Source organism: Macaca thibetana, chromosome 19 (genome assembly GCF_024542745.1).
Source record: "Macaca thibetana thibetana isolate TM-01 chromosome 19, ASM2454274v1, whole genome shotgun sequence".
Lineage (NCBI taxonomy): Eukaryota > Metazoa > Chordata > Mammalia > Primates > Cercopithecidae > Macaca > Macaca thibetana.
This window is the reverse complement of record NC_065596.1, coordinates 8,476,292-8,496,822: the sequence shown is the minus strand read 5'-3', so window position 1 is coordinate 8,496,822 and position 20,531 is coordinate 8,476,292. Positions and strand designations below refer to the sequence as shown.

General features: G+C 49.8%; 4 protein-coding genes across 9 annotated transcripts in view; all 4 read left to right on the top strand.

Moving 5' to 3' along the window:
- TPM4 (tropomyosin 4) overlaps nucleotides 1-3,592 on the top strand; it is a 35,893-nt gene extending 32,301 nt beyond the window's left edge. Inside the window, exon 8 of one of the 2 annotated variants that reach the window (XM_050769765.1) lies at nucleotides 1,860-3,592. In XM_050769765.1, coding sequence (XP_050625722.1) covers nucleotides 1,860-1,942 — 83 coding nt within the window. In that variant the 3' untranslated portion in view covers nucleotides 1,943-3,592. The remainder of the gene's footprint in view (nucleotides 1-1,859) is intronic. The other variant, XM_050769763.1, reaches the window with a different exon arrangement.
- AP1M1 (adaptor related protein complex 1 subunit mu 1) overlaps nucleotides 1-20,531 on the top strand; it is a 212,477-nt gene that overhangs the window by 74,976 nt on the left and 116,970 nt on the right. The window lies entirely within an intron of this gene.
- FAM32A (family with sequence similarity 32 member A) overlaps nucleotides 1-20,531 on the top strand; it is a 182,885-nt gene that overhangs the window by 84,804 nt on the left and 77,550 nt on the right. The gene's annotated exons all lie outside the window — the stretch shown is intronic.
- Nucleotides 1-20,531, top strand: part of RAB8A (RAB8A, member RAS oncogene family) — a 405,903-nt gene that overhangs the window by 371,067 nt on the left and 14,305 nt on the right. Inside the window, exons 2-3 of the mRNA XM_050769822.1 lie at nucleotides 12,089-12,228; nucleotides 18,761-18,821. Coding sequence (XP_050625779.1) covers nucleotides 12,105-12,228; nucleotides 18,761-18,821 — 185 coding nt within the window. The 5' untranslated portion in view covers nucleotides 12,089-12,104. The remainder of the gene's footprint in view (nucleotides 1-12,088; nucleotides 12,229-18,760; nucleotides 18,822-20,531) is intronic.

Genomic DNA, 20,531 nt, shown 5'->3' with positions numbered 1-20,531 from the left:
CTCTGTCACGCATAACTCTAAATGCCATCTTTTTTCCCTCTCCCTTTCTTTTTTAAATTGTTTAATCAGCTCACACACTTAATAACATGCCTGTAGAATGGCTTAAATTTCAATCATACCGCATTTACCTGGGGTTTGTCTCCATTCCTCTGGATACATAGACAGTTACACAATTACGCATGTAATTTAAACAGCCATTCCCAGCAGCTCCCAAGGAAAGATGGGTTACAGGATTAGATGTAACTACCAAAGGCTCAGGGGCTACTTAATTAGCACTTGGGTGGAAATTTATATTAAGCCATGCATATGTAGGACTGAAATCTTTTCTTCATGTAGCACGTCATAGGTTCTGAAGTATTCCTCGTTTATTCCTCATCATTACCCCCACACCACACATTGATATCGTTACCCCCATTTGACAGATGGGGAAAACAGATCTAGGAGGGTTAGATGCTTACTTCAGTGATACAACTGGGGCTTAAGTCCAGGTATTCTGACTCTAGGGTTACCAGAGTTCACAAGGAAAAATACAGGACACCAACTTAAATCTGAATTTCAGAAAAGCAATGAATAATCTTTTTTTTTTTTTTTTTTTTTTTTTTTTTTTTTACTGGGACGGAGTCTCGCTCTGTCTCCCAGGCTGGAGTTCAGTGGCATGATCTCGGCTCACTGCAAGCTCTGCCTCCCGGGTTCACACCATTCTCCTGCCTCAGCCTCCCGAGTAGCTGGGACTACAGGTGCCCACCACCATGCCTGGCTAATTTTTTTTGTATTTTTAGTAGAGATGGGATTTCACCATGTTAGCCAGGATGGTCTTGATCTCCTGACCTCGTGATCCACCCGCCTCAGCCTCCCAAAGTGCTGGGATTACAGGCGTGAGCCACTGTGCCCAACCAGCAATGAATAATTTTTTAATCATATCTCATGCATAAGTATATCTCATGCAACATTTGGGATATACTTACACTAAAATATTATTTGTGGTTTATCTGAAATTCAATTTAACTGGGCACCCTGCATTTTATCTTACAACTGTGACTCCCAAATTTGGTGCTTGTTCCTTCCTATTCTGTGATGTTCTGCTGTAATTAAAAATACAAAGTACTGGACAGGCATGGTGGCTATAACCCACCTGTAATCCCAGCACTTTGGGAGGCTGAGTGGATGGATTCCTTGAGCCCAGGACCTCGAGACCAGCCTGGGTAACATGGTGAGACCCTGTCTCTAGAAAAAAATGCAAAAATTGACCAGCTGGTGGCACGCACCTGCAGTCCCCAGCTACACGGGAGACTGAGGTGGAAGGATCACCTGAGCCCAGGGAGGTCAAGGCTGCGGTCGGTGATTCGTGATTATGCCACTGCACTTCAGCCTGGACAACAGAGTGAGACCCTGTCTCAAAAAAAAAAAAAAAAAAAAAAAAAGTACTTTCTCTGTTGCGACTTTCACCCTGGCAGTTTCAGGTTTAGAAATTTTTTGGGGGGTGCTGGGCATGGTGGCTCATACCTGTAATCCCAGCCCTTTAGGAGGCTGAGGTGGGTGGATCACTTTGAGGTCAGGAGTTCGAGACCAGCCTGGCTAACATGGTGAAACCCCATCTCTACTAAAAACACAAAAATTAACCGGGTGGTGGTGGCGCGCGCGTGTAATCCCAGCTACTCGGGAGGCTGAGGCAGGAGAATTGCTTGAGCCTGGGAGGCAGAGGTTGCAGTGAGCCAAGATCATGCCACTGCACTCCAGCCTGGGTGACAGAGTGAGACCCTGTCTCAAGAAGAAGAAAAAAAAAAGAAATCTTTTTTTTTCTTTCATTTAACAAAGATGCTTATTAATTTATCTTTCCCCCTGCTCTTAACCCTCACCAGAGAAACTTGCCCAGGCCAAAGAAGAGAACGTGGGCTTACATCAGACACTGGATCAGACACTAAACGAACTTAACTGTATATAAGCAAAACAGAAGAGTCTTGTTCCAACAGAAACTCCGGAGCTCCGTGGGTCTTTCTTTTCTCTTGTATGAAGTTCCTTTTGTTATTGCCATCTTCGCTTTGCTGGAAATGTCAAGCAGATTATGAATTACATGACCAAATATTTTGTATCGGAGAAGCTTTGAGCACCAGTTAAATCTCATTCCTTCCCTTTTTTTTTTCAAATGGCACCAGCTTTTTCAGCTCTCTTATTTCTTCCTTGAGTTGCATTTATTCCTAAGGTAGGCAGGGTATTTCCTAGTAAGCATACTTTCTTAAGACAGAGGCCACTTGGTTCCTGGGAGAATAGGCAGCCCCACACTTTGAAGACCACAGACCCCAATATCTAGTCGTGGATATACTTAAAACACTGAAGAGCATAACCTTTTGGGTCAACCGTTGGTCAAACTATAGGGACCATCACACGGGTAGGGATTTTCCATCCAGAGCCAATAAAAGGGCTGGTGGGGGCCGGGGGTGGCTATTGTGGGAAGTCATAAACCACAGATAGATTAACCTAAGAATCCTGGCCCTTCTCCACACTCCACCATGCAGAACAAACATCCTCTTAAGCAATCAACGTAGAATGCTTGGGTAATAGTCATAATTACCCACATATAGTAATTAATAGATGAAAATTAATAGATCCTTGATGTGATGTTCTTTTGTGTATTGCCTTCATTCTAAAGTTCTCTGGCCGGGCGCGGTGGCTTTCGCCTGTAATCCCAACACTTTGGGAGGCCAGATCACTTGAGGTCAGGAGTTCGAGACCAGCCCAGCCAACATGGCGAAACCCTGTCTCTACTAAAAATACAAAAATTATGGTGACACCTGCCTGTAGTCTCATCTACTTGGGAGGCTGAGGCAGGAGGATCACTTGAACCCAGGAAGTGGAGGTTGCAGTGAGCCGAGATCGCACCACTGCACTCCAGCCTGGTCAACAGAATGAGACTCCATCTCAAGAAAAAAAATAAAATAAAAATAAAGTTGTTCTCTGAAGAGCAAATGTCTCATTCCAGTAATGACCCACTCAGCCGGAATATGGTGGAGTTCAGTCCAATTCAGGTCAGCCATATACAAAAGACTACAAGTCATTCATAAGTTGAGCAAAAGCGTTTCTATCTATTAGCAGAAAGGGCCTCTCTGGCAGCAGAGGTTAAAAATTGGCCCAACTTCATTTCCATACTTCAGGGAATAGCAAATTGAAGATTTACTTATCTAGGACTTGAATTCCTTCTTTGGGACCAAGTTAATAAAACACCAAGAAACTCCTGATTAAACTGGATAATGAAGGATTCTGTAGACAGGGCTGCACGTATCGGCTTTGTTTGACTTCTCTTTTCTCAGTTAACATCTCAGAGCTGGAACATTCCACATTCCCCAGCAGCGTGTGGGGGCCGAGTAAAGTTTACAATTCCGACTAAAAATCACCCTGTGTCTGGCTTATCTGAATCCCTTACCCACCCCACCACCCCACTCCTATTTATTCAGCACCACACTACCCAGGAAATACACTAGCAAATTGTGCAATGGAATCAAATCCACACTTTTCTTTAGATTCTTGCAACTGTATCATATGTAATAGTATCACTTTTTCTACATTTTGGTCGAATAAATTTTTACATAAACTACAATTTGTGTGAATTTTAGAATGTGTGGGAGTACACAGAGCATCTTGGTTCAACAGATGTTAAAGGGATGGAAAAGGAAAATAACTGAGCCAAGAATGTAGACGAGGTTATCTATTTGCTTTATACTGTGACTTCATGATACAAGGATATTACAATCTCATTGCAGGCAAGAGCACTCAGCCTCGGTCACTCAAAAACTCCTGGCCTTCCTTATCCCCTACCCTGCCTGAGCCAGCTGTGAAGAATGAGTAGGAGTTTAAGAGATAAGAGCAGGGAAGATCATCTCTGTTGCCTGAGTTGGGAAGGACTACTTGGCTAAGGCTTTCTGACTTGCACATATAAAGAAAAGCAGACCAGCATAGGCACCATAGTGAGACCCCGTCTACAAAAAACAACAAAAATTTGGCCAGGTGTGGTGGCCAAATTACACCTGTAATCCCAGCACTTTGGGAGGCTGAGGCAGGCGGACTGCTTGGAGCCAGGAGTTCAAGACCAGCTTGGCCAACATTGTGAAACCCCATCTCTGCTAAAAACAAAAATGAGCTGGGCATGGTGGTGCACACTTACAATCCCAGCTATGCGGGAGGCAGAGGTTGCAGTGAGCTAAGATCACGCCACTGCACTCCAGCCCATGTGACAGAGCAGGACTCTGTCTCAAACACACACAAATTAGTGGGGTGTGGTGGCGCGTGCCTATAAGTCCCAGCTACTCGAGAGGCTGAGGAAGAAGGATCGCTTGAGCCCAGGAGACCAAGGATGCAGTGAGCTATGATCGGCCAGTGCATTCTAGCCTGGAGGACTGTCTGAGCAAGACCCTGTCTCAAAGTAAGTAAATAAATAAAGCAAAGCAGAAGCAGAAAAGCTCGAAGGTAGGCTGAGCCCACACGGATGAGAGCCTGAACCTAATTGAGTCAGGAGTAGAGAGCCACTAAAGACTGGAGGAAGCCAGGCATGGTGGCTCACACCTGTAATCCCAGCACTTTGGGAGGCTGAGGCAGGCAGATCATTTGAGCTCAGGAGTTCAAGACCACCCTGGGCAACATGCTGAAACCCTATCTCTACTAAAAATACAAAAATTAGCTGGGCACACACCTGTAATCCCAGCTACTCGGGAGGCTGAGGCAGGAGAATCACTTGAACCCAGGAGGTGGAGGTTGCAGTGAGCCGAGATCATGCCACTGTACTCCAGCCTGTGCGACAGAGCGAGACTCCATCTAAAAAAAAAAAAAAAAAAAAAAAAAAAAAAAAAAAAAAAAAAAAAAGACTGGAGGCAACAAGGCAAGCAATACATTACATTAGGAAAATCCACTTACCATTCATCTTCGAGAAGGTCTACCATTGGGGTGGACTAAGGCAGGAAGCCCAGTTAGGAAAAGGTTTCAATAATCCAGTACGCGTTGCCATGGAATATGAGGGAAGAAGTGATTTGAAGGGAGTAATCTTAAAATTTAGCTGAGAACTCAGAACAGAGTGTCAAAGACCACTACAGTTTCACTACCTGAATTTTGGTATTTTGCCTCAAGATCTTTTGAGGAGGGGAGGCAGAGAATCAGAAAGAGAAATGAAAGCCTTTAAAACATTAATGGAGTCTTCAGACAACTTTCTGTTATTGAAAAAATAACAAGCCAGGTGCTGTGGCTCACACTTGTAATCCAAGCACTTTGGGAAGCCAAGGTGGGCAGATCACCTGAGGTCAGGAATTTGAGACCACCCTGGCCGACATGGTGAAACCCCATCTCTACTAAAAATACAAAAATTAGCCCAGCGTGGTGGCACATGTCTGTAATCCCAGCTACTTGGGAGTCTGAGACAGGAGAAGCGCTTGAACCCAGGAGGTGGAGGTGGCAGTGAGCCAAGATTGCGCCACTGCACTCCAGCTTGGGCAACAGATCAAGACTCTGTCTCAAAAATAAAGCAAAATAAAATAAAATAACAGGCCAGGCATGGTGGCTCACGCCTGTAATCCCAGCACTTTGGGAGGCTGAGGCGGGCGGATCACCTGAGGTTGGGAGTTCGAGACCAGTCTGACCAATATGGAAAAACCCCATCTCTACTAAAAGTCCAAAATTAGCCAGGTGTGGTGGCGCATGGCTGTAATCCTAGCTACTCGGGAGGCTGAGGCAGGAGAATCGCTTGAACCCGGGAGGCGGAGGTTGCCGTGAATCGAGATCCTACCATTGCACTCCAGCCTGGGCAACAAGAACAAAACTCTGTCTCAAAAAAAAAAAAAAAAAAAAGCAGGTGGAGACAGGGGAGGATAACTTGAACCCAGCCAGGAGTTCGAGACCTGCTTGGGAAATATATCAAGACCCCATTCTCCAAAAATAAATTAATAAAAAGTAAACAACTGGCTGGGCGAGGTGGCTGACACCTGTAATCCCAACATTTTGAGAGGCCGAGGCAGGCAGATCACGAATTCAGGAATTTGAGACCAGCCTGGCCAACATGGTGAAACCCTGTCTCCACTAAAAATACAAAAATTAGCTGGGTGTGGTAGTGTGTGCCTATAATCCCAGCTACTCGGGAGGCTGAGGCAGGAGAATCACTTGAACCTGGGAGGTGGAGGCTGCAGTGAGCTGAGATCACGCCACTGCACTCCAGCCTGGGTGACAGAGACTCCGTCTCTAAATAAATAAATAAAATAAAAAAGAAATAATCGAAAATGTACAGTTATAATAAAAGTGTACAATTAAAGCATTTCCTTTTGACCAATCCAAACTTTAACTGACACTGGGCTGATATAGACGGTCGGCACAGGGAATGTGAATGAATAAAGTCAACCCCTCCAATAAGGGGCCTGCCATGACTTGAGCGCAGTTCCCACTTTGTGTGTCTGTTTCTCCCTCCTCCCTCCCCACTTGGGTTGTAATCTCATCTCGGGATGCTGTTTTAGTCATGCATATGGCCTCAGCACTTAACACTTCACTGTGTTCAATGGTTACTCAACGGACCTGTTCCAACTTTTGGGGAGTTTCCTAATGCCATGAAGTACGGCTGGAACACAGCATGAGGTTAGAACCAGATTGTGAGGGATATCAAACGCTAAGAGGAAGATTTCGGACTTTATCCTGCCCAGAGACCACGGATGGTTACCAAAGGAAGTGTGTTTTTTAGTTTAGTTTTGTTTTGTTTTTTGAGACAGGGTTTCACTCTTGTCACCCAGGCTGGAGGGCAGTGGCACGATCATGGCTCACTGCAACCTCGACCTCCTGGGCTCAAGCAGTCCTCCCACCTCCGCCTCCCGAGCATCTGGGACTACAGACGTGTGCCCAGCTAATTTTTGTATTTTTAATAGAGACAGGGTTTTGCGATGTTGCCCAGGCTGATCTCAAATGCCCGACCTCAAGTAACCTGGTTGCCTCAGCCTCCCAAAGTGCTGGGATTACAGGCATGAGCCATCATGCCTGGCCTAAAGTAAGTGTTTTAGAATAAGCACACTGCAGGGTGGAATCTGGATTAGAGAAAATGCTCAGGGAGACCAGTGGAGAAATGCAATGATTCCACTGTGGCAATGGAAATGGAAGAATGCAATTCAAGAGCTATTTTTTTTTTAATTTTTTATTTTTGAGAGGGAGTCTTGCTCTGTCGCCCAGGCTGGAGCACAGTGGCACAGTCTCGGCTCACTGCTACCTCTGCCTCCCGGATTCAAGCCATTCTCCTGCCTTCAGCCCCCCGAGTAGCTGGAATTACAGGTGCCCACCATGCCTAGCTAATTTTTTGAATTTTTAGTAGAAACGGGGTTTCACCATGTTAGCCAGGCTGGTCTCAAACTTCTAACCTCAGGTGATCCGCCCATCTTGGCCTCCCAAGTACTGGGATTACAGGCGTGAGCCACCGTGCGGGCCCTCAAGAGCTATTTAGAACCTCCTTAAAAACCAGAATGTGACAGATAAGAGATGAAAGGCAGCTGTCAAAGATGGCTTAAGTTTCACTCCCAAGGAAAATCAGGACAAGCCAGTCTGGGTATTAGCTGATGAGTTCAGTTGTGAACATGCTGAGCCAGGAGTATCTCACAAATCAAAAGGGAGACGTCCAGAACGCAGGTAGACGTGAAGAGACGGCTGGGCTAAGGATGAAAAACGAAGACTGGTCAGAATGGAGACATTAGGAGACATTAGGAGCCCCTAGAAAGTGAGAACAGAGACAGAACAACAAGGAACACAAACGCTGAGAGACAAGCAGAACCTCCCCACAAAAAGACTGCAATGGGGTCTGAGAAAAAAAAAAAAAAACAACCAAAGAAGGGGAGGCAGAGGCAGAGGTGGCAGGGAGAAGAAACCAGTAAATAAAATAGGGACAGGGCCGGGCACAGTGGCTCATGCCTGTGATCCCAGCACTTTGGGGGGATCACTTGAAGTCAGGAGTTGGAGACCAGCCTGGCCAACATGGTGAACCCCCGTCTCTACTAAAAATACAAAAATTAGCTGGGCATTTGGTGGCGTGCACCTGTAGTCCCAGCTACTTGGGAGGCTAAGGCATGAGAATTGCTTGAACTCAGGAGGCGGAGGTTGCAGTGAGCCGAGATCACATCACTGCACTCCGGCCTGGGTGGCAGAGTGAGACTCCGTCTCAAAAAAAAAAAAAAAAAAAAAAAAAAAAAAAAAAAAAAAAAAGGCCAGGTGCAGTGGCTCACGCCTGTAATCCTAGCACCGAGATAGGTGGATCACTTGAAGTCAGGAGTTCAAGACCAGCCTGGCCAACATGGTGAAACCATGTCTCTACTAAAACTACAAAAATCAGCCAGACGTGGTGGCGGGCACCTGTAATCCCAGCTACTCAGGAGGCTGAGACAGGAGAATTGCTTGAACCCGGGAGGCAGAGGTTGCAGTGAGCCGAGATTGCGCCACTGCACTCCAGCCTGGGCAACAAGAGTGAAACTCCATCTAAAAAAAAAAAAAAAAAAAAAAAAAATGGTATAGGGCCAGGCGTGGTGGCTCATACCTGTGATCCCAGCTTTTTGGGAGGTGGAGGCTGGAGGATCGCTTGAGCCCAGGAGTTTGAGACCAGCCTGAGCAACATAGGGAGACCCCATTTCTACAAAAAATTAAAAAATTAGCCAGCCATGGTAGCATGCAGATGTAGTCCCAGCTACTTGGGAGGCTGAGGTGGGAGGATGGCTTGAGCCCAGGAATTCCAGACCAGCCTGGGTAACATAGCAAGACCCCATCTCTACAAAAAATAAACAAAAATTAGCCATGCGTGGTGGTGCATGCCAGTGGTTCCTGCTACTCTGGAGGCTGAGGTGGGAGAATCACTTGAGCCTGGGAGGCGGAGGTTGCAGTGAATGAAATCACACCATCACTCTCTAGCCTGGGCCACAGAACAAGACCCTGTCTCAAAAATAAGTAAATAAAATGAGGATAATACCAAGAAAAAAGAATATTCAGAGGTAGTCAAGAATATTAAATACCACAGAGGCTGAGGCATGTAAAGTGGTCAGTGCCTCTGGTTGAAGCTTTTCTTAACCAGAACTAGATTAGCAGAAGAATGAGCTGAAGTGGAAGGGAGGAGGAAAAGCTGGACCCTCCTTCCACAGATTAAGTGAGCCTCAAGGCCCCGGAGGCCCCAGAGTGACCTAAAACAGACTGGACCATCTCTAAGAAGCAGCGAGCCCTAGTGATCAAACTGCAGCCTGGGAAGCTTGGCATTCTGAGTTCAGATACCAAATTCCCACTTTTAAGCGGGAAGGGGGAAAAAGTCATTTAACCTCCTGGCTTCAGTTTTCTGACCATCAAACAAGAAAAAACCAATAACATCATTTTGCTGAGCTGGTACTGGGATTAAAATTTTAAGAGTCAGGGGCCAGGCGGGGGGCTAACACTTGTAATCCCAGTACTTTGGGAGGTGGAGGCAGGCAGATCACGAGGTCAGGAGTTCGAGACCAGCCTGGCCAACACAGTGAAATCCCATCTCTACCAAAAATACAAAAAAATACACCACGCCAGGCGCGGTGGCGGGTGCCTAGAATCCAAGCTACTTGGGAGGTTGAGGCAGGAGAATCGCCTGAACCCGGGAGGCAGAGGTTGCAGTGAGCCGAGATCGCGCCATTGCACTCCAGCCCTGGCGATCATGGGAGACTCCATCTCAAAAAAAAAAAAATGTCAGGGTCTTGCTCCGTCGCCCAGGCTAGAGTGCAATGGTGCGATCACAGCTCACTGCTGCCTTGACCTCCTAGGCTCAAGGGATCCTCCCACCTTAGCCTCCTGAGTAGCTGGGACTACAAGCATATACCACCATACCCGGATAATTTTTTTTAAATTTTTTTTTGTTTTTTTGAGACGGAGCCTTGCTCTGTCACCCACACTGGAATGCAGTGACATAATCTCGGCTCACTACAACCTCCGCCTCCCGGATTCAAGCGATTCTTGTGCCTCAGCCGCTGGAGTAGCTGGGACTACAGGTGTGCACGACCACATCCACCTAGTTTCTGAATTTTTAGTAGAGACGGTGTTTCACCATGTTGGCCAGGCTGGTCTCGAACTCCTGACCTCAAGTGATCTGCCCACCTTGGCCTCCCAAAGTGCTGGAATTACAGGTGTGAACCCCCTCGACTGGCCAAAAAACTTTTTTTTTTTTTTTGCAGAGATGGGGGTCTTGCTATGTTTAGCCCAGGCTGGTCTCCACCTCCTGGCCTCCAGTGAACCTCCACCTCAGCCTCCCAAAGTGCTGGGATTACAAGCGTGCTAATCACGCCCAGCTAATTTTATTTGTTGTAGAGATGGGGGTCTCCCTATATTGTCCAGGCTGGTCTCGACCTCCTGAGCTCAAACAATCCTCCTGCCTCAGCCTCCCAAAGTGCTGGGATTACAGGCCTGAGCAACCACACCCAGCTGCAAGCCCGATTTTCCTAATGTATCTCTCCTCTTTTTCTTTTCTTTTTCTTTTTTCTTTTTTTGAGACGGAGTTTTGTTCTGTTGCCCAGGCTGGAGTGCAGTGGCACGATCTTGGCTCACTGAAAGCTCCGCCTCCCGGGTTCACGCCATTCTCCTGCCTCAGCCTTCCGAGTAGCTGGGACTACAGGTACCCGCCACTACACCCGGCTACTTTTTTGTATTTTTAGTAGAGATGGGATTTCACCGCGTTAGCCAGGATGGTCTCGATCTCCTGACCTCGTGATCCGACCGCCTCGGCCTCCCAAAGTGCTGAGATTACAGGCGTGAGCCACCGCGCCCGGCCTTTTTCTTTTTTTGAGAGGCTTCTCGCTCTGTCGTCCATGCTGGAGTGCAGTGGGACGATCACCGCTTACTGCAGCCTCAAACTCCTGGCCTCCCAAAGCACTGGGATCACAGGTGGCAGCCACAGCCCCGGCCTGTTTTTTCAGTGTTGAGAGTCCTGGCCCCTAGATAGGAACAAGCATCCTCACTGTTCTAAAGCATCCTCACTGTTCTAAACCCCCCGGGCTGGCCCGGACAACTCCTAAAGCGGCCGAGGGCGGACCCTGAGGAGGCCGGCGCGCGCTTCGGGGCACAGCTTGTGGCGGTGAAGCCGCTCAGGTGGCGGAGGCCTTGGGTATCTGTAAGCAGGTCGCTAGGCCGCAGACCTCGGAACTCGTCTTGGGTCACTTTTATTTATTTATTTATTTTTGAGATGGAGTCTTGCTCTGTCGCCCAGGCTTGAGTGCAAAGGCGCGATCTCGGATCACTGCAACCTCCGCCTCCCAGATTCAAGCAATTCTCTGCCTCAGCCTCCCAAGTAGCTGGGATTACAGGCGCCCGCCACCACGCCCGGCTAATTTTTGTATTTTTAGTAGAAATGGGGTTTCACCATCTTGGCCAGGCTGGTCTTGAACTCCTGACCTCGTGATCCACGCGCCTAGGCCTCCCAAAGTTCTGGGATTTCAGCCACCGCGCCCGGCCCGGGTGACTTTTCGAGTATACAGTGTCTCCTCTCTCCTTCCTCCGTCGGCCCCCGCTGCCCCGACTCGAAGGCCGCAGATCAGGTTGAGAGCGCTACCATGGTTTCCCGCGCTCGCCTCGGGGCCTATTGCGCCTGCGCGAGTTATGACGGCGGGACCCAGAGATACCCGCCCCAAGTACAGGATTGCGCCCTCTGCCGTCGCCTAACGGAACTCCGGGCGCGCGTGCGCACGCACCCCAAGCCCCGCCCCCCAGGCTGCCGGCGCGCGAGCCGTTGGCGACGCTCCCTGCCTTCCCTCTCCTGTAGTGGGGCGGGGCCGGGCCGCCCGTGTAGGGGGTGGAAGGCGGGGGCCACATAATGCCACGCCCCCGCCTCGTCCCCATTTGAAGCCCCACGACTCTTCACTGCTGGTCAATCAGAGCCCGTCCTCTCCCTAGTGCCGGCCAATGGGAGGTGCGCTCGGGCTGCTTCCGGCTCCGCGCTCCATTCGCCCCCTCCCCAGGTCTCCCCGCGACTGGCGGGACGCAGGGGCGGGCGTCGGCCGCGGTGACGCGCAGTGGGCCTGGAGCCAATAAGGGGCGGGCTCGGCGCTGATGGACGGTGCTGGTGGCCAGTGGAGAGGCGCTGGCCGCACTTCCCGTCGGGGAGAGAGTGTAATATGGCGAAGACCTACGATTACCTGTTCAAGCTGCTGCTGATCGGGGACTCGGGGGTGGGGAAGACCTGTGTCCTGTTCCGCTTCTCCGAGGACGCCTTCAACTCCACTTTTATCTCCACCATAGGTAGCGGGACCGGGGAGTGGCTGGGGGCGCCAGAGGCCCGGGCTGGGCGCGCCCCTGAGGGGCTGGGGCTGAGGGATCTACCGGGCTGGACTGGCCGAGGGCGCTGAGAGGGTCGAGGGGGCCTAAGGGGAGAAGAGCAGTCGCCTGTACCGCCGTTCGGGGGTTCCTGGGCCGTGGTGGGGGAGACCAGGTGCCCATTTTGCAGATGGGGAGACTGAGGCTCCGACCCTCAGCCCGCTCGTTAGGGAGTGTTATGTCCTGGGCTGGGGTCTTCGCGCCCGTCCTCTCGATCTGTCCTAGCAGCAGCCCTCAAAGCGGTTCTTTTGAGGCTCCTGCCTTACAGAAGTGGAAACTGAGTCATGGGGAATTGGCCATGGGAAAAAGATGGTGACATCTCACCTTAATGAGCATTTACTATGTGCCAAGTGCTTCCCGTGCATTTTCACACTCTCCAGTTCTCGGTGTTAAGTGCTGTTTTGAGCCCGTCTCACAGATGAGGAATTTGAGGCTCAGGGTGGGCCTGGAACTTGCCCAAGGCCACACAGTCTGTAGGTGGTGAGAATGGGATTTGATGGAATTTGAACCTGGCTGTGTCTCAACCCAAAACTCGAGGCTTAGCTATACTAGAGAGATGCCACCTCACACTCCCAGCTGATGACAAGCTCAGCTAATGCACCTTGGAGCCGGAACTGTAACCCACACCATTCCTGCTCTTTTCTCTGGAGCATTCAGAAGTTGAACCCCTCTCCCTGACCATTCTTCCCCTCATAAGTGTATTTTCCTCTAGAAGGAATGATAAGAGGAGTCAGGACCTTCTCCCTGCCCACATTTCATCCTGCTCCAGGATGACAGTAATGACAAGTGACAGCACTGCCTGCCCTGGAACCTGTCATTTGCAAGAAGATGCAAGATAAAAGCCTCAGCGAGCAACTAAATCAGCCACTGCCACAGACAGCCTTGACTTCCCTATCAAAGGGCCCAAGACTCCGGTTGTCACTTTAGAACAGCTTTTCCCGTAGGGCCAGCCCACATTGTGGTTGAACAGAATTGGCTTGGTGCATCTCAGTTGTGCCGTCTGCAGAAGTGGAACTGACCTCTCTCAGTGCCACAAAAGCAGTCCTGGCCCACAATGAAAAGGTTAGACCGGGGAGTAACACCAGTCTGAGTGGCCTGGGAGCTCTGTAGCCCTGCTAGGGATGGGGAAAATGGGGGAACGGTCACTAAGGAGTTTATTCCAAGTCACGAAAACATAGGGAATGGCCTTTGCTTTACTGTGTCACTTCAACAGAATCATGTTTTCTCCCTGAACCCCACGATAATGTGCTGATTCCATTCTTGCCCCCCTCCAGGAGCTGTGCTTTTTTTATTTTATTTTATTTTATTCTATTTTATTTTATTTTATTTTATTTTATTTTTTGAGATGGAGTCTAGCTGTTTTGCCCAGGCTGGAATCCAGTGGTGCTATCTCGGGTCACTGCAACCTCCGCCTCTCGGGTTCAAGCAATTCTCCTGCCTCAGCCTCTCTAGTAGCTGGGACTATAGGCACCCGCCACCACGTCCAGCTAATTTTTGTATTTTTAGTAAATATGAGTTTCACTATGTTGGTCAGGCTGGTCTCAAACTCATGACCTTGTGATCCACCTACCTTGGCCTCCCGAAGTGCTGGGATTACAAGCATAAGCCACTGCACCCAGGATAGCTGTGCTTTATAAAACAGTTATATGCCTGATGTAAAGTAGAGAGAACTGACTGGAAATCGTTACGTCTGGTTTCCAATTGCTGTTTGCCCTTGAACATACACTGCCCCTCTCTGAGCCCTGCTGTCTTTAGAGCAGGAGTGACGCTGTCTCCTGGGCTAGTGCCCTGGTGGTTGAGGATTAGAATTAGACAATAAGGGGTTATCACCGTAACCAGAGGCCATCTCGAAGAAGCAAATGAATGAATGGCTCCTGCAGTGACGGCATCCAGCCTCTGAAGACAGATGGTTCTGAATTCTTCCCCCTCCCCAACTCCAAGGCCAAACTTTAGGGTAACTCTTGTGCCCCAACCGATCAAGAAGTGGCGGTAATTCAGCCTGGGCAACATAGCAAAACCCCATCTCTATAAAAAATAAAATAAAATTAGCCGGGCATACTGGCTTACCCGTATAGACCCAGCCACTTGGGAGGCCGAGATGGGAGGATTGATTGAGCCCAGGAGGTCAAGGTGCAGTGAGCTGTGATGGCGCCACTGCACTCCAGCCTGGGCAACAGAGCGAGACCCTATCTTAAAAGAAAGAAAGAAAGAAAGAAATTATGTTAACTGTGGGCAGACTGTGGCTTGCCTTCACTCAGATCCCAGTTTCCCGGCCTCAGCACCTTCCCCACAAACCCCCCCTCTTTTTTTTTTTGAGATGGAGTCTCGCTCTGTCACCCAGTCTGGAGTGCAGTGGTATAATCTCGGCTCGCTACAACCTCCGCCTCCCAGGTTCCAGCAATTCTCCTGTTTCAGCCTCCTGAGTACCTGGGATTACAAGTGCCCACCACCATGCCCAGCTAATTTTTGTATTTTTTTTTTTTTTTTTTTTTTTTTTTTAGTAGAGACAGGGTTTCACCACGTTGGCCAGGCTGGTCTCGAACTCCTGACCTCATGATCCGCCCACCTTGGCCTCCCAAAGTGCTGGCATTACAAGCATGAGCCACTGCGCCCAGCCCAGACCCCCCCTCTTTAGAGTTACTTTGAGCTTTAAAGAGGCTGTCTTCCATTTGCAGATGAGGATGTGACTTGGTGAAAGTTACCTAGCAAGGTGAAGGTGGCACCTGACCCCAGGATCCCTCCCTCTCACCCCTTCATTCCCCTCCTTCCATTTGTAGCCTTCTGTCTTCTAGGAATTTCTTTTTTTTTTTTTTTTTTTTTTTTTTTTTGAGACGGAGTCTCTGCCGCCTGGGCTGGAGTGCAGTGGCCGGATCTCAGCTCACTGCAAGCTCCGCCTCCCGGGTTCACGCCATTCTCCTGCCTCAGCCTCCCAAGTAGTTGGGACTACAGGTGCCCGCCACCTCGCCCGGCTAGTTTTTTGTATTTTTTAGTAGAGACGGGGTTTCACTGTGTTAGCCAGGATGGTCTCGATCTCCTGACCTCGTGATCTGCCCGTCTCGGCCTCCCAAAGTGCTGGGATTACAGGCTTGAGCCACCGCGCCCGGCCTCTTCTAGGAATTTCTAATTCACCATGACCTTGAAGTTCAGGCCTCATAATTCTTAGGCCTCATAAAGTTTACACTTCGTAATTAAATTTGGCATGTTAATAAAACCCAGAGGAGTGTAGGGCGGAGTGCTGCTGTGGAACTTGGCCAGCCTAGCAGTGCTCCTCGATTTTCTGTGTCCCTGTACACGCGTGACAGGAAGTGGGGAATGTTTTAGGAAGCCTAGGCACACTGGGCTGTCTAGTCCTGAAGCAGAATCACCTTGATGCTTAAAGGTGATTCCATAAATTAGCCAGACGTGGTGGCGCTTGCCTGTATTCCCAGGTACTCGGGAGACTGAGGCAGGAGAATCACTTGAATCCAGGAGGCAGAGGTTGCAGTGAGCCAAGATCGTGCCACTGCACTCCAGCCTGGGCAACAGAGCAAAACTCTGTCTCCAAAAAAAAAAAAAAAAAAAGGTGATTCTATATTGGCTGCGGGCACCTCTGGGTTTTTCTTTATAGACGAAGATTGAGTGGCTGTTCATTTTCTGCCACTCAATCCTTAACATTTTGCCAAAAGTTCCATTTCATCAAAGCCTATTCTCGGAAGTCCCATCGATTATTTCTGGTGTGAACTTGGCCCTGTAGTTCCCTGGAATGGGTTCTCACCAGACTGGCTCGGCGCCACTGCCTCCTCAGGAGTCCATTCATTCCTCCAGTGAGAGGGTTGGCATTTGAGAAAGTGCTTTGTGAACCACTCAACACCACGTAGACCCTGTTGCGCTTTAATTCTTTGATCCAGCCATATTTTGCCAGTGCCTTCTGTGGGCCAGGCAGCCGCTTTGGCACGAGGGCTGCAGAGAGGACACAAGTGAGTCAAGGTGCCTGCAGGACTGAGGTACCAGCTTCTAGCAAATGCATATTCAGCCTCTGTGTGTTCATCACTGGAGGTAATAGCAGCGGATGAGACTTGTCAGATACCTGCCCCCAGGGAGCTTACGTTTGAGACGGCGAAATTCCAGTGCTGAAGCTGACTGGACAGAATTAGCATTCCCAACCTGGGTTCAGAGAGGCCCAGCCAGGCCTGGGCCTCGAGTCTTCTCCGGCAGGGATTTGACCAAACCCCTGGTGGCAAAGGCTGGGTCTGGCTGTTTCTCTCATCCACATGGGCCAGTATGATCTGCAAGCATTATGCCCAGGTCCATGCAGGAGATACATAAATGTATGTCAGCTATGTTAACAAATAGGTAAAGGGAGAACGGATGAGGATGGTCAGGAAGGCTCCCCTGCGGAGGGAACTTGAATGGGAACCTGAACGAAGGGATAGCCAGGTAGCTACAGAAGGAAAGAACTTTCCAGGGCAGGAAAGAGCAAACATCAAAGCCCCCAGACAGGAGCGTGCTTGGAATGTTGAGGGAAATCGCTGTGTGGATGGTGTGGCCGGAGCGAGCAGGTCATGAGCCAGAGTGCTGAGAGGTGACCAGATTAGGCAGGACCTCGACACACACGGGTACCTGTTTCCACTTTATTCAAGGGAAGTGGGGCAGGGAAACCACTGAAAGATGCCTTAAAAAACAAAACAAAACAAAAAAAAAAACCCCGCTTTATCAGGTAGAATTCGCATACTAACATACAGTTCACCCATTTGCAGTGTACAATTCAGTGGCTTTGGATCCATTCACAGAGTTCCACAACCATCACCACAGGCAATTTGGGAACATTTTTATTATGCCAAAAAGACGCCAACCCAAGGCCAGACACGCACGGTGTCACAGTGGCTCACACCTGTAATCCCAGTACTTTGGAAGGCCAAGGTGGGCAGATCACGAGATCAAGAGATCGAGAACAGCCTGGCCAACATGGTGAAACCCTGTCTCTACTAAAAATAGAAAAATTAGCTGGGCATGGTGGCTCATGCCTGTAGTCCCAGCTACTTGGGAGGCTGAGGCAGGAGAATCACTTGAACCCGGGAGACATAGGTTGCAGTGAGCCGAGATCGCATCACTGCACGTCAGCCTGGTGACAGAGAAACTCCGTTTCAAAAAATAAAAAATAAAATAAAGACACCAACCCTTCCAATTTCCCCATGTTCCCCCAGCCCCAGACAACTGCTAATCAGCTTTCTGTTCCTATGGATGAGCCTATTCTGGACATGTCTGTTAATGGAATCTCATACTAAGTGACCTTTAGTGTCTGGCTTCTCTCAGCATCCTATCTTCAAGGCTCATCCACATTGTGTAGCATCGAGAGTACTCCGTTCCTTTTTATGACTGAGTCGTATTCCGTTGTATGGTTGGACCACATTTTGTTCATCCATTCATCTGTTGGTGGACACACTAGAAAGTTTGGAGCAGAGGGCCGGGTGAGGTGGCTGATGCCTGTAATCCCAGCACTTTGGGAGGCCGAGGCAGGCGAATCATTTGAGGTCAGGAGTTCGAGACCAGCCTGGCCAACACGGTGAAACCCCATCTCTACTAAAAGTTCAAAACTTGGCCGGGCATTGTGGTGGGCACCTGTAGTCCCAGCTACTTGGGAGGCTGAGGCAGGAGAATCACTTGAACCCGGAAGACGGAGGCTGCAGTGAGCCGAGATCGTGCCACTGCACTCTGGCCTGGGTGACAGAGCGAGACTCCGTCTCAAAAAAAAGAAGAAAGAAAGAAAGTTTGGAGCAGAGGTTAGCTGTGTAACGTGGTTAGGGCTGTATTTTTGAAGGCTAGGGAGGGGACTGAGGGGGAACAGTGGGAGCCTGGGGAACATCAAGGTGGCTGCAAGGTCACCATGGGGAAAGGGGATGAAAACAGGAGGTGAGAGACAAGGAGGATGGGGTCAGGAAGGCTTGTTAGGAGGTGATCTTCAAGGAGGCCTTAAAGGAGGGGAATTTTGCCCAGGTGATGGGCAGGTGGGACACAGACCACCTGCAGAAAAGGAACAGCGTGTACAAAAGCTGGGGGCAAGAGAGAAACTGACCATGTGCATGGACGCATCGTGGGACCCAAGGCCCTGTGTGCTTGGGGGTCAGCTGCAGGGTGGTGCGGAGCGAGGGACTCAGGCCTGCAGAGGGCTCTGCTGAGACCCACTCTGTACAACTGCCTGGGCCAGGGAGGCGGGGTCAGCTGGCAGCAAGGGACAAGAGCAAGGCTTTGCCACCCATGCCCCCTGGGTTTGCTCTGCACTGCTCCCATCGGCCCTTGGAGAGGGGAAGTATCTCCAAGTGTTTCCAAATCTGGATATTCCGACATCCTGCATGCCCAGTGCCAGGCAGGGTCTCCATAAGCCACGACAACTGTCACGTGCACAGGTTGGTGGCGCCCAGCTCAGACACAGCCTGGGAAATGGGCTGACAGTGATGCGCCTTTTTTCCTTTTCTTTCAGGAATTGACTTTAAAATTAGGACCATAGAGCTCGATGGCAAGAGAATTAAACTGCAGATATGGTAAGAGTCATTGTTCTCTGTCATTCTCTCCACCTGGCAATGGCTTCAAGCCAGAAGCCCTTGGCGTTCTCCCTCTGCCCTCCCTGTGACCTTGGCCTCCGTCTCTTGGTGCCCAGTCCTGGCACATGGGGCTTTCTCCAGAAGCTCCTGGAGTTTTATACTCAGCCCAGAGAGCTGTGCTCTGCTGGCTGCAGGGCGCCAGGGCCTATAGCATCATAGGCACAGAGCTGCCCAGCCCCGGCTAGCTCAGTGTTCTGCCATGGGCACCATCTGGGTCTGAGCTTCAGAGTGGGCTGCTTCTGTTGAACAGGGAGAGAGCCCTCTCGGTGCCAGGTGCTGGTGACGCCTGCAGGGACTGCGAGATGCCCCAGCTGACAGTTTCCTTTTCAGCCTCCTAACCCACTCAGAAGCATAAAGGTCCAACTTCACTTCCTCTTTTCTCTCCTGGGGCAGGCCTGGCCTCCCTTCCTAGCATACAGACCGAAACCCCGAACTGAAATTAAGCCAAGTCCGGGCCCCCTGGTGAGACCTGTTTCCATTCCTGAGAACTAAGGGTGACTTCCCGTGCACATACAATTAGAGAAGTGGGGAGACTCCAAGTCGCCCTTGCTGGCCTGACTAGTTTGCTGAGACTGAGTTCAGGTGGCGGGTATGGTGGGGTCCTGCCCTGCACACATGCCACTTGCATAGAGTCACTGGCCCTGAGCAAAACAAAGAGAAGTCACATCTAAGAGCATAGTGCAATTTCCCTGTCACCCAAACCAGGCAAGTGCCTTTGAGTGGGAGCAGTGTGCCAGGAGACGGGCCGTGAAGCCGTCCTCCCTCAAGTCTCAAAGTGTGACCCGTCACCCCCACTTGCCAGTTTCAGGGAGCCCCACGGGTACCCTTGGCTCCAGGTGCTATTCATCTCTTTTTTTTTTTTTTTTTTTTGAGATGGAGTTTCGCTCTTGTCACCCAGGCTGGAGTACAGTGGTGTGATCTTGTCTCACTGCAACCTCCGCCTCCCAGGTTCAAGCGATTCTCCTGCCTCAGCCTCCCTAGTAGCTAGGATTACAGGCATGCGCCACCACGCCTGACTAATTTTGTAATTTTAGTAGAGATGGGGTTTCTCCATGTTGGTCAGGCTGGTCTCAAACTCCCAACCTCAGGTGATCCACCTGCCTCGTACTCTGAAAGTGCTGGGATTACAGGCGTGAGCCACCACGCCCAGCCCTACTGTTCACCTCTTAATCTGACTTCGGCAGTCTGGGGTAGGTTTAACGCACAGTCCATCCTACAGACTTTGGTAGTAAGTTAAGCTCTGGCCGCCTTGTAAGTTTCAAGCCTTGGAAGTTTCTCCACTTCTGGCACATTGGTGCCACGTCACCCTTTGTTCCCAAGTCCAAAGTGACGCTGCACTGGCAGGCAGAAGTTTCACTTTCCTCCTGCCTTCCTGCTTCTGCTTTTAGCAATCGTGGTGAGGTTAGTGACTCAAAACTCTTCTAAGGACTGTGGTTAAGAAAAAAATGACTGGTTTTTTTTTTTTTTTTTTTGAGATGGAGTTTTGCTCCTGTTGCCCAGGCTGGAGTGCAGTGGCACAATTTCAGTTCACTGCAACCTCTGCCTCCCGGGTTCAAGCAATTCTTCTGCCTCAGCCTCCCAAGTAGCTGGGATTACAGGCGCCCGCCACCACACCTGGCTAATTTTGTATTTTTAGTAGAGACGGGGTTT